Raw genomic sequence first — 13,020 nt, forward strand, 5'->3', positions numbered from 1 at the left:
TAGAAACATCAGTGAAGTCAGATTTTTGGCTCTCTTTCAGCTCTTGTTTTTGTTTTAAATATAAAGTTTTGACAAGGGATATTTGGCACAATAAAATGACTGAACAGAAAATTAGCCCTTAATAGTTTTTTAAGAGGACTTTGCAAGTACAAAGGCTTGACATTTTTGTCCTCTAAATGGAGGGAGAGGACATGAAGAGAAGCTTTGTCTTGAAAATCTGATAGTTCAGTTACAGTATTTGTAAATCATTTTACATAGTGTAAGTAAACCAAATAAATTCTGTTCTTAAAAGTATTTTCATTATTTTAGAATCTTTTTAGTTATCCTTTTTTCTACATAAAATAATTGGATTGCAAATAAAATTATGTTTATTTTTCTTTAAATTGCTCCCTAATGCATAAACATATGTATTTACCAATTATGTTACGTGTGGTATGTATTACACTCGTGTAATACAAGTTTTCTTACAGTTTAAGTAACTTTAAGTATTTCATACCAATGGAAAAGACTTGGATTTAAAAGAAATTAACCCGTGAAAAGCATATATCATGACAAGATATGGGGATCAAAAAGCATTACAGATAACCTGATTCTATAGATATCTAAAGCTTTTCTACTGTTCTAAATGAAAATGAATCTGTCACAATGCCATACTGTTCTCAGTTTGGATTGTCAATGCGGTTATGTACTGTTTCCCATCCATAGATATCAAACAGCTTTACAGGGCAGGTAAGTATCGTCCTCTCTTTTACAAATGGAAAAACTGAAGTGCCAAGAAGAAAAATGACCTTGCTCAAGGTCACCCGGTAGTGGAAAGGCACAGCCTGGGAATGAGCCCTGTCACTAGATTCTGCAAGTGCTGTCTCCTAGATTACACTCCATTTTAGTGGTATTAACTGACACTTCAGGGTTTTGTCATCATTATTAATTTTTCCTTCATACAACACTTGGTTTATGCATGGTTGCCAAAGAGAAATGTAAAAATCAACAGACATTTTCCAAATTCTTCTCCACTACTTGAGATTTTTTTTCCAAAGTACAAGTATAGTTCCCAAAAACAATTCTGCATTGCCTGATTTTTTTTTAACTTTTTTTTTTTTTTCCTTATCATTGGCTGTGGCATCTGTTAAAATGTGGCTAGCTAAATCTAGGTTTACTCTGATTAGAATTCATAAAACCCTATAGAAGAGTCTTACAGTAGCTGGATCATGTGAATGAGACTATTTGTAGACTCTGCATCTGCGAACTGTAAATGTTGTATTTTCCATAAAAGCATTTCCTAATTTAAAAAAAAATCATAAAATAAAGTTAGTCAAGATTCAGATAAGATTTAATATTCTAAGATAAAAGAAACGTATACATTTTTGCTATATATAGACTAAATGGAAACTTCTTGAATTTTATTTACCCCTAAGTGAACAACTGAAAATCTTATAAAACTTAATACTTACCTTCAAAATGTATGTAGTTTGAGCCTGGTGAAGTACATAACTTTCTTCTCCTCTAGAATGAAGTCACCCTGCTGAGAAATGAAGTGGCACAGCTGAAACAGCTTCTTCTGGCTCATAAAGATTGCCCTGTAACCGCCATGCAGAAGAAATCTGGCTATCATAGTGAGTAATGTTCCATTACCTATAGCCTTAGGCTGCATCAATGAAATACTGCCAAAGTGAACCGAATGAGCATTAAAAATGAGAAGTGCAGTTCTAATATTACATTAAAGATTTAAAAAAAAAAATCTCGAAGGTTACTGCGAGGCAGGAATGAATATGGGATATTTAGAAATATATTTTTAAATCATCTCAGTTGACGTGTTATATATCATTGAAGATTTTATGTTGGCTTAATAAATGCATATGGTAATTAGCATTTATGGACTATAGGTTACTACACCTGTTTTGGAAAATATGATTAAAGTATTAAGAGCACATGATAAAGCTTTTTTTTTTTTTTTATACTTAGCCTAGTACAGTGAAAGGTCCTTGTGGGTTTTTTCTTTATCGTAATGAGATTTCAGTAGAGGTAATATAACAGCTGTCCTCATTTACCATAACATCCAGGATCAGTCAAGCTATTAAAATAATCAGATGCAGGTTCATGGCTCCTACTGTACAATGTCTTCTAGGTTGTTTTTATTTCCGCGTTAAGCATCTACTTTTCTATATACAGGGTATTTTAAAAAGCAGTTGCAATACTGAAGGGAATATGGAGAATTTCAGTAGCACTTCTTTTCTCATACATATTTTTACTGAAAGTTGGTCATTTGATTTTTATCCTTCCAGCATTTTAAAGGTTAATTATGCTTTCCTGACTTGTAACTTCGTTTTTGGATATGATACACAGTGCCAGAACCAGCTGCTGCTGCTGTAGAATAAATGGCCAATTTTGTCCATTGTACACAAATTTGTTACAAATAACTGAGCCGGGAATGCATTAGGCAACATTCATAATATATAACCCACAGCTTTCGTTTTTATGATTTAGTGATATTTCAGGATATTTGTAAATGTGAAGATTGTTTCTGCCATATGTAGCCACTTCATTTTAATTTGCTAGTGTCAGTAATTCAGGAGAATAAAGGAACATTTTGTATTGCATGCAAACAGATCCTCAGGTGCTTGCGATAAAACTTAATGGCCACCATCTTTACTTGTAGTCATTGTAAGCAGTTTCATCAGAATGGGCAATATTTTTTAATTTAAAAGATTCAGGAGATTTAGCAACTCTCTATTGCCACATATATTTAGAATACTGATTTTGTCAGTTTTGAGCTTATAAATCTTGGTCCTTTGATCTCCAGTCATTTTGACAAGACAGAAAATAGCATCTTGGAGTAAATTGGAACAGTATAGAAATATGTTTGGGATTTATATTAACAATGATTGCTGCAGGGATGAGGCCATTATGGCTCCCGTCTGACAGAACAACATAATTTCATACAGAAGCTACTAGGAATAACATTATACATGCAAGGGTTTCTTTTTTTTTTTTTTTTTTTTTTAAAAATAAAAAATACAGGTTTCTTGAACGTTGATGTTTGGAGGATACGTGCTCCTGAATTTGCATTAAAAATATTTAAACATAAGTCTGGCAAGCTAATTATATGCTGAGGATTTCTTTGTTGAAGTACTAATGGCAGACAGTTTAGTAGTAGTGTTTATTTTCTGCCCTCAGAAAAGGATTATGACGTTCCTAATTTACTAAGGAAAGCAAAATGAATAAGTATTAAAATCCATATTCCTGGGAAAAGCCTATATTTTAGAAAACAATAATAGTAAGCAACAAAATTGGAGGCATAGCTCACCTAGTTTTTTAAAACCTTTTGAAAGTCAAAGTTCAGCACAAGTGATAGTTGCAATGACATCCCTCTGGAAGAATCCTGTCACATCGTCTTCATGTGAATACTATTAGGAAAACATCTTGGCTGGCTGATTTACCCACAGTACAATTTATGGGAGGAAATAATAGTTTCAGCTAATGCGTTTATGAAAATACAGTTGAAAGAAAGTATTTTTAAATAAAGATACTATGTTCATCATGTCATGTAAGTCCAATTGCTTCAGAAAAGTACCAAGTGGTTTAACAGTCTCTGTGGAATAAACTGAAGACACCAGATTACAGAGCTCCTGCAGTGCTGAATATTGTGCGCTGCTGAGACTGTGCTAGTTTATACCATGCAGACTGTCTTTTAGCAGCTAAGTCCACAATTTAATGGGGTTTCACTTATGATGCAGTTAAATAGGAAGAAATAATCTATTGCTTTGCAGGGTATTTTTGGCACCTACTTACACAACTTTCAAGATTTTTTGGATTTTCCAAGCATGTTTTGCCTCAGGGCAAGTAAAAAGCACAACAATGAAGATATCCTTTCTTTGAAAACCATTCTTGGAGTCATATTTTCATTATTTCAAAACCCTGCTTCAAAAGCTTCAAAAAAGTGCATCATCAGGACAGGAGAAAAAAAAAAAAAAAAAGAGAGAGAGAAATGGTTATTGCACTTTGAAGCAGTATGAATGAAATTCTGTAGCAGTTCTTCAGTTTTCGGATAGTTTAATTTTTTTATTTCCCAAAGAAGAATGGTACTGGTTCTGAATTTATTATTTTTTAACACTTTTTTTTGGGGGGGGTGAGGGGGAGTGTCATGTAATATGTAGGAGGCATCTAAATGTTGTTCACTTATTTTTGAGTTCTTCGATACCAGATTATTTCTAAAATTCATCTGCCATAATCATTTTTTTCTCATTTTTTTCTGGACTCAGAGGAGGAAGAAGGTGAAAACTTGTGAAAATTCCAGTTGAAAAAAAAATGGTTTAGATATTTTTCAAAAGGACATCATAATCTTCAAGAACAGGTGTACAAAACTGAATATAAAGGAAGATAAATAGAGGCTGTAGTGCAGGTGGTATTATATAAGTGCTTTTGTGTTCTTTCCCTAGTTAAAGAAACAGTAGAAGTTCACTAACCAGTTTCAGACCTCAGGTAGCTCAAACCACTGTGTTCCTACAGGCTGTGCTGGATAGGCGACAGTCCTTCAACTGCAAGGAGTATTCACAAAAGCCAACTCAAGCCTAGAAATGTAAATTTACCAGTGAGTCCCTCTGTAGTCCCTCTATAGCTGACAATTATCATGGGGCTTCCTTTCTAGAGGTATTAGGGGACCAAAAGGAGTTGTGGATCCCATTATGTCAGTGCTTGGTGTTCTACATGTATATTCAAATGCAGTTTTGTATTCAGTTTTTGGCTGCTATTCCTGTAAACTCAGGACTATGAAGGAAATCACACTAGCTATTCTTTAGGGTAGCACCTTGTTTCTGAATATTACTTTGCGTTCATTGCAAGTATTGACACTTTCAGTCAAACCCATTAATATAGACTAGTGTTAAGTCCGTATCTCATATAGTCATTTGCCTGCTGTAAGCTCACCACCACAACCCCAGCACCTGAAAATATGTGAATGACGTGATTTTATCTCTTCAGCACAGTGTGTTCATCTGCTTAATGGTACAAAATCTTCTGTTGTATGTTGGTGATCATGAGTATTCTCATAACTGTTTCTTCTGTTGTCTGTATGGTCTTCTGGAGCCCAGCACAATCAGGAAGTCAAGCCCTTTTCACGTTTGTTGTCATTGTGATGTTATTACAAAACTTTCCTTTTTGGTAATAATTTATATGTTGAAGGATATAGAATAACGGAAGATCTTTCTTCCCTGGCTGAATGGTAATCTATCACTTCCTCTCTGCCTTCTGGCTTACAGTATTTAAATCTCATCTTTTTTTTGAGGATAAGGATGATATTGCCAATAAGAATCAGGGAGGGGAGGGATCAAAAGCAAAAAACAGCTAGGTTGAGATTCATAAGAGAAGAAAAGAAAAAAAATTGAAGAGGAGGAAAAGGTGTGATAGCAGGGAGATTGATACACAATTTCCCACTCAGTGCTTTTTCTTTCTGTCTTAAGGGAAGAATATGCTGCTCTCATAGTGATTCATTATTTTTCAGGAAGTGGCACTAGAGTTCTTCTGTTCTTAAGAAAGTTTGTGTTCCTTTTTATTTATTTTCACATCAGATCCTGCAGAACTCAGTAGAAGTGTAGCAAACGTGAAATCCCATTGAATAATGTGAGCTGAATTGGCACTCATTTATATTCTTTCTATTCTTGAATGGACAAATCCTACTAAGGATTACAAATGTATTTCAGTAGCAATTTAGTTTTGTTCTTGCTGTATTCAGTTGCTATGTAATCTTAAGGTTTGGTAATTGTCAGCAGACCTAGCTCAATATCATCTATCTAATGCATATGAAGTTTGAAAGATTTTTTAGGGAAAAAAAAATAAATCTGTAAAATAGCTAGCCTTGTGGATAAGAATAGTATGACGTTTTCAAATTATTACATACTTGCCCTTGTAATAGGGCTATAAGAGAAATTGTTACCTTCTCCATCTAGACAGTAGTCCTCCGAAAGAAGTATGCCATTTCGCTGACTAACACATCCTCTTTGACCTTACCATTCTTTTCCAGAAACAGTCAATAGTAGAACTGTTACTTTCAGGCTATGATGAGGAGTGGGTTCTTAGTATGCATGGGGTTGCTTCGAAGATCTTTATGTTGGGGACTTGAGTGAATTTTCTAGTATGACGTACAAACCTCAGTACATCATAAACTTCATTTCATCATTGTATGTTCATGCTTTGTATGCAGTTCAGTTACTGCTATTAGCCAGGTTTTATATGGAAATGAGGCTATGATAGCTTTTAGTGTTAGTGTCATCCTTTCCCTTCTCTTCTTCTCTGGATACCTTGAGCTTGTAGGCCAATCTCAAGCAAACCTGAGAGGGTTTGCAAAGACTGGTATAGTCTCCCATTGCTGCATAGTGACAAGTGTAGTGTTCCAAGCTGTGTTCTATTGCTATGTCACCAGCAGTGGTTTGTGTTTCTCCTGGCTATGTCTGTGTGTCTCTTTCTATGTTGCATTATACAGTGGACAGTGGTGTTTTAAAAAGGACTTCATCTTCCATCTATATATTTGGTTTAAGTATTTTTCACAAAAGTTTTATACACTGACTTGAAAAACACTAAGTAGCATAAAGCAATACAGAAAACTTAAATCAGGTGTTCAGATTTAATTTTGAGTGAAAAGCGGTGTGTTTCTTTCTGCTTTTTAGTCTTTAATTCAGAGTTCTGCTCGTCAATGTTTGCATAATGCCTTGGCTAGCTTTTGCAATTCTCAGGTTGGGCAAAAAAGGATAAGGCGTGCTAGCATGGCTAGGACATTTGTGTGAGAGACAATTATGCTAACTTTGTAAATTCTAATTTCATAGAGTAAGAATTATTTTTTTTATCTGTTTACCCTTTTGTCATGAGGAAACGTGATGCAACTGAAGGGCTAATTCACTTCAGTTTTGTGGTGAAAACCTTCATAAAGATATTACAACTTTAATTTTAAAAATAATTTTAAATCTTATTGAAAGACATTTGTATATTAAACAAGTTACTGAACTTTTACTGTGTTACAAGAATGTGGGTTGAAAACTTGCAGAAGTATTGTCCACCTAATACAATGCTATAAATGACATTTTTTTCCAGAGGTGGTATTCGCAATCTCAAGTATTATTGAACATAGAATTAGCCTCTTGTTTGCTTACTAAGCAAATGCAGTAAATAGCACTTTTTAAAAATCTAAAGCCAATTCATGTAGCACTAGGAGATCTGGTAGTATTTTTAATCTATAAATATTGCTTATTGGCATGAGTATTCACCATTTGAATTAGGCATTGCACCCATGAGCTGATTGACTGATGTACTAGGCGGGACATCAGACAACATTAGTTGTGATGTTGACGATGTGAAAATGTTCTTGTTTCCTGAATACCCCAAAATGCAATCCATACTTTTGCTTTTGTAGTAGTGTTTTCGGGGGGGGGGGGGGAAGATTGTTTTGCAATTTGCTGCACTACATCATACTGTGAGTATGAATTATTTGAATTATTTGAGAGGTGATTGCTGTTATGTTGGAAGTAGTGTGCATTGTGAGGGGGCAAAAATAAACAACTCTTTCTTCTTAAGCTGCAGATAAAGATGACAGTTCAGAAGACATATCGGTGCCAAGCAGTCCACACACAGAAGCTATTCAGCACAGTTCTGTCAGCACCTCCAATGGCGTAAGCTCCACTTCCAAGGCTGAAGCGGTGGCCACCTCCGTTCTCACCCAGATGGCGGACCAGAGCACAGAGCCAGTGCTTTCCCAGATCGTCATGGCGCCTCCCTCCCAGTCGCAGCCATCGGGAAGTTGATTAAAAACTTGCATTGCAGCAGTTTCTTAGATACACGTTTGTGACTTTAAAGGGAAATCAACAAAAGACCAGTCTCCTTCTAGGAGAAATTGTAGCTTAAAATTAGTCATTTTTAAAAATCAAACCCAAATTTGGCTTTAACGATTGGCAGGTGAAGGTGAGACAGAACACCAGTTACTAGTCTCTTTGCAAAGACTTTTTTTTTTTTTTTTTTTAAGTATTAGGTTTACTAGTTATTTTTTGTGCTTAATGTGTAAAGTGTGTGTACAGTACAACGTGGTTTATTTCATTTTTAATTTGGTATTATTTCAACAAACATTGGGGTGAAATACTAAAGGTCATCCCCCAGACTGTGATAATAATATTATGTGACATTTTATACCAAAGTTCTGCATAGTCCCTATTGACTTTGCAATGCTAGCAAGGTCATAAAGCACTAGGCAAGAGAAAGACAGTAACAGTAAATTTGCTTTTATTCTTTTTGCCTTTTTGTTGTTTTGCACATTATGAGAGAAAGAACATTGGGAGAAAAATGTTTGGGTTGTTTTATGTATAGCATTTTGGTTGACTTTTTAACCGTTGGGGTTTTTAATTTGTTTAATAGGGCCAGTACAGTATATGAGATACAGTACTCTTATGCACATACCTATCCTAGGTGAGGATCATTACTAAATAGATTTTTTCTTTTTTTTTTTTTTTTTAAATTGATGTCAGGTTATTTTTTCTCCTCCAACACTTTCATTATGGGAGGAGGAGAGCTTTATTTCTCCAGTTAGCTAGATATCTGTAACTACCCTTTGTTGCTAGGCTGAAACCAGTAAGCAAGCATATTGTAAAATACAGGGTTATCAAATATGGAATACTTAGTATTCCAAGGTAGGTTGATATTTTGTGGATTTTTGAGTTGCAGACTGAGTTTACTCATGGTTTTGGATGCCAGAAAAGCCTAAAATCCTTCTTCAGACAACTCAAGACTTTTTTTTGTCATTGTCTTGTATTTGCAAGCTAACTTGTACTTAATTCTTGTGTAAGCACTGTCATCTTTTAGTAGCAAAAATTTTGATACCTTTCTTGTGGAAAAAAAAATCAGTATCTACCGTATCTTGGAAACAATGTAATTATAATGTGGTGTGTGTGGTGTGTGCGTGAGAATGGTTCAGTAGTTAATGCCAGCAGTCTTTTGCTTGAATGTTTAAAGATGCCTTCAATGTGATGCTGGCTGATAGGTGATTGCAGTTTTAAAATGTTATTTACTGTGCGAACTTGGATAACTAACATTCCATGATGTAGTTTGTTTCTGATGAAATGATTGTAGGTACACTTTTTCTCATTATCCAATCATCTGTAGGATATTGAGTTTTTTAAATGTGCCATTATCTATTTTGATTCTGTACTCATGTTCAAAATACAGTACAATATTTTACAATAGATTAAGTTGTTTAAAAAAATTAGATGTGTGCTTTCGGGTCGGAAAACTTTGTATAATAGCAAAAACAGATGCATAGTAGCAACTGGCAGTAAAGCAGGATTCCATTATGTATATAACAAAGATTTAATGCATTTATAATGGGTTGTGTAGTTCATTTGCTCTTCCTTCTCCACACTATACTATGTGTTTTTAAGTGTCAGTGCCATCAGATTTCTATTTGATTCAATTTCAAATCAAAAAAGTGTAATTGATCCACAGGAAAAAATCATAATTTCTACAATATATATACAACCATACTATAACGAAAACTGGACAAAGAAATATCTAGGTCATATATGTATCATTGCAGGGCTTTAAGCATGCAAATAATAAGGATTCTAAATATTTTGTATTTTAAAACAAAGTTGAGTTGATAACCTTGTGTGTTTAAAAGTCTTATGTTCCCAATTTCAAGAAAAAAAACTATAACACTTGAGTGTTTCGGGGATGGTAAAACACAATGGACATCTTGTGAGAAGGAAATTAATTGCAAAGGCACAAAATGTGAATTCTGCAAGAAAGCTATACAGTCACTTTTCATTGTAGTTCTGGTGGACTAGATAAGGCCTCATTGATTATGCTATAATTTGCTCTCCTAAACACAAAGGCTTTTTAAACCATATTTATATAAGTGGATTTTTTTTTATAACAAAGCTGTCGCGCTTGTATAATAAGTACATAAGTGTATAGGAGACGTGTAAACAGTTAATGACTTTAACAGTGGGGCTGGAAAAAGAACCATTAAAATCTGTGTTCAGCAAATAGAGAAAAGTTATTAGTTGTACTACCATGGATTCCGTTTCGAGACGTATGTCACACTACTTCTGTACTTAGCATTTTGGGTCTTTACATTGGACATGTTTCACAAACTGTACTGTTTTCTTCTATGTGCAGTTTGCATGAGTAAATCATCAAAGAGAATAAAATCTATCTTTAAGTTATGTTCCTATTTTAATGAAATTATAATTGTTCTAAAAGGCAGCACTGTCTTCAGACTTCTTTGTTCATCATTGCAATTACCAGCATTTTTCTGGAAGTCATTACTATAATGTAAAAAATGACATGATGTGTGTAAAAACACGTATGATTCTTTAGAAATTGAGCCAAATTCCATTGCTCTGCAGTTGAGATCCAGCAGCTTCTGAGGAGTTAGCCGTGTATCTTCAGGTCCGGGAGCCTAAGGTAATCTACAGAAGGAGTTCACAAACAGCTTGGTGATCACAGGCTTTGCTCAGCCATTTCTGATTGCAATGAGTGCCACAGCAAAAGTGTTGTGTGTAATCAACTTTTCCAGCTAACTTTCAAAGTATCTTAACCTCGTATGAATGTAGATGAAACTAGGAAATTACAGATGCAGTCAGATGAACTGCTTGTATTTTTGTTGTGAAAGGTTGAGAAGAAATAGTTCCCTTGTGTTTGTTAGAATATTAAAAAGTAGTTTGGTCTTATTTGTGAATGTAGGAAGCATGATCTATGGGGCGCTGCATCCTGTTATCATTTGAAAAGCTCTAGACTGGACTCTGATGTGGAGGATTTGGGGTTAAAAAAAAAAAAAAAAAAAAAAAAAAGGTAAAGTTGTGTACTTGCAAATTATTGCATGTGTTGACCAAAGGAAATTAAATTTAAACTTCACACAACTTTAAGGCCAATACAAGAAGGTCCAAGCCCCTCTTCCTTCATTATTTTCTTTTCCTAACTATATTCCATTTTGAGGAAAAAAGCTTGAAGGCTATATAACAGGGCAGCAGGGGAAGAAAACAACCTACCATCTCCACTGTGTAAAAAACAAAACAAACAACAACAACAACAACAAACTCATTTTATATGTAAATATCCGATCCAAGTAAGCTTTTTCTCTTTAAAATGCTAATATAGGCTGGGCAAATAAAGATATGAAGATGGAACTGATGGAACTAGATGACAAGTGTTGGATGAGTGGTGATTTCAGCTACTGGAATTACAGAAGTAATTTGCTTAGAGACAGACACAAACATTTTAATTGGTCATCATAAATGATAATGAGGGGAAAACATAGTGAAATTAAGTGCATCCTAATAAAGTAAGGTATGTTAAATTATGCTGAAGGAAACTCCAGCAATGCTTCTTGACATGATTAATATACTCATGACAATGTGTCTAATGAAGGTTGTTTGCATTTATGTGCTGCCTGTTGCCTCCCTCAGTGGAGAAATAATTTGAACTGCACTCATTTACATTGCAGAGCAGTAAGCATAAGATACCTTGGAGTAGTATTTTCTTTACATTTATTTTTAACCACTGTGTCAACAGTGGTACGGGTATGATTTATTTAACCTGTCTTATATAACACTGTGTAGGGATAGGTCTAGATGATACCATCATGAAAAAAATTGGATTTACATTAATCATTGATTTTATTAGTTTTTAAATTAAATTAAAAAAAAAAAAAAAAGGTTCTTGTCCTTTCAACTCCAACTTTTAATGTGACTTTTTTTCTCCCAAAATTTAAGATCATGACCTTTCTTGTTCTTTGTTTGCTTCCTCTCCAAAATATTGTTCTGTTTGGTGAACTCAGGAAAGTGTGTGTGTATATATATGTATATATATACACACACACATACATACATATATATATATATATAAAATATATATTTAGTGTGGAATGTCATGGTTTTGCATGTTGCTTTCTTCCTGGTTATGTTTGCTTTCTATGGCAACCTTTATTTCCAGAAGTTAGTAGTCAGGAAAGCAGTTTCTGCATGCTGTGTATCACATCTTCAGCTAAAAAGATTATGAAATCTTGACATCTTCCTAGAATTAAGTATATTACAAAACCCGTATTTAGATTTGGAAGGACTTCCTGAATTTCCAGCAATGTGGAATGTTTGGTGTTGCCCAAGTCATCACTAGAGATGCTCTGCAGAAGTCAGGAGCGCTACTGGGGAGCACAGGGTGTATGCTGATGGTTTCATAATTGTGCAAAATGCAACTGCCTTCAGAGCTTCCCAGTTCCTAGGCAGGGGGTTAGTTACAATCTGATTGCAGGGCTGTCAGTAGAATAACAAGACAGGTAAACTTGATACAGTTTAAACCTTACTCAAAGTCTCTGTCTATCTACTGTTAATCATTTTTATAATGATGCATGTTTCTCCAAGCACTTTTTTTTCCTATTCATTTTTGGGGAAGAGGAGAGGGAAGGTTCTTAAGTTTTACAGTGAACTACATATAGCAGAATTTAATCTAGGAATTAATCATAAAAGTCTTGTGATTATGGAAGTATATTTGTTACTTTTTTTTTTTTTCCTGATGTGTGCACCTATCAGATAAGGGTGCACACACCCACAGAACAGAAATGGCTGTTAAAATATGCCAAGCACCAAGAGCTCAAGATACCAAGGATCTTGTCTGCCTAAGAAAGCGTCACTACTTTGACATGGTTAAACTGGCATAAACACACAGCTTTAGAGAACGTAAACTTTTGTTTTGATGTCTACTGGTTTATTTCAGTCCAGCTCATGTTTCCTGAGAATGACAGTATTAAGCTACATTTAAAAATAAACAAATAAATACATCATTATCTTACAATATTTAACTTAAACTAAAGCACCTTCTGTAATCAGGCTTTCCCAAATAAGAGAACAGAATCTGCTTTAGCTGGCTGCTAATCACCATCTATGCCTCTGTCTTGCTGGTAAACAATAATTTAGTCAAAGAAAATGTGAGTGTAAATGACTTTCTGTGTATCGTGACCTACTGATCATATGTATTTTTTTTGTTGTTGTTTTT

The 13,020-nt window shown here is 34.5% G+C and overlaps 1 protein-coding gene across 6 annotated transcripts in view; it reads left to right on the plus strand.

Annotated features, from left to right (window-relative positions):
• The window catches only part of ATF2 (activating transcription factor 2), a 50,388-nt gene extending 41,919 nt beyond the window's left edge, over positions 1 to 8,469 (plus strand). For 5 of the 6 annotated variants that reach the window (XM_032189727.1, XM_032189725.1, XM_032189726.1 and 2 more), the window contains 2 exons: positions 1,508 to 1,613; positions 7,561 to 8,469. In XM_032189727.1, coding sequence (XP_032045618.1) covers positions 1,508 to 1,613; positions 7,561 to 7,787 — 333 coding nt within the window. In that variant the 3' untranslated portion in view covers positions 7,788 to 8,469. The remainder of the gene's footprint in view (positions 1 to 1,507; positions 1,614 to 7,560) is intronic. The other variant, XM_032189728.1, reaches the window with a different exon arrangement.
• The last annotated feature ends 4,551 nt before the right edge of the window (positions 8,470 to 13,020 follow it).

The sequence above is a fragment of the Aythya fuligula genome, chromosome 6 (assembly GCF_009819795.1).
Source record: "Aythya fuligula isolate bAytFul2 chromosome 6, bAytFul2.pri, whole genome shotgun sequence".
In the NCBI taxonomy this organism is placed as follows: Eukaryota; Metazoa; Chordata; class Aves; order Anseriformes; family Anatidae; genus Aythya; species Aythya fuligula.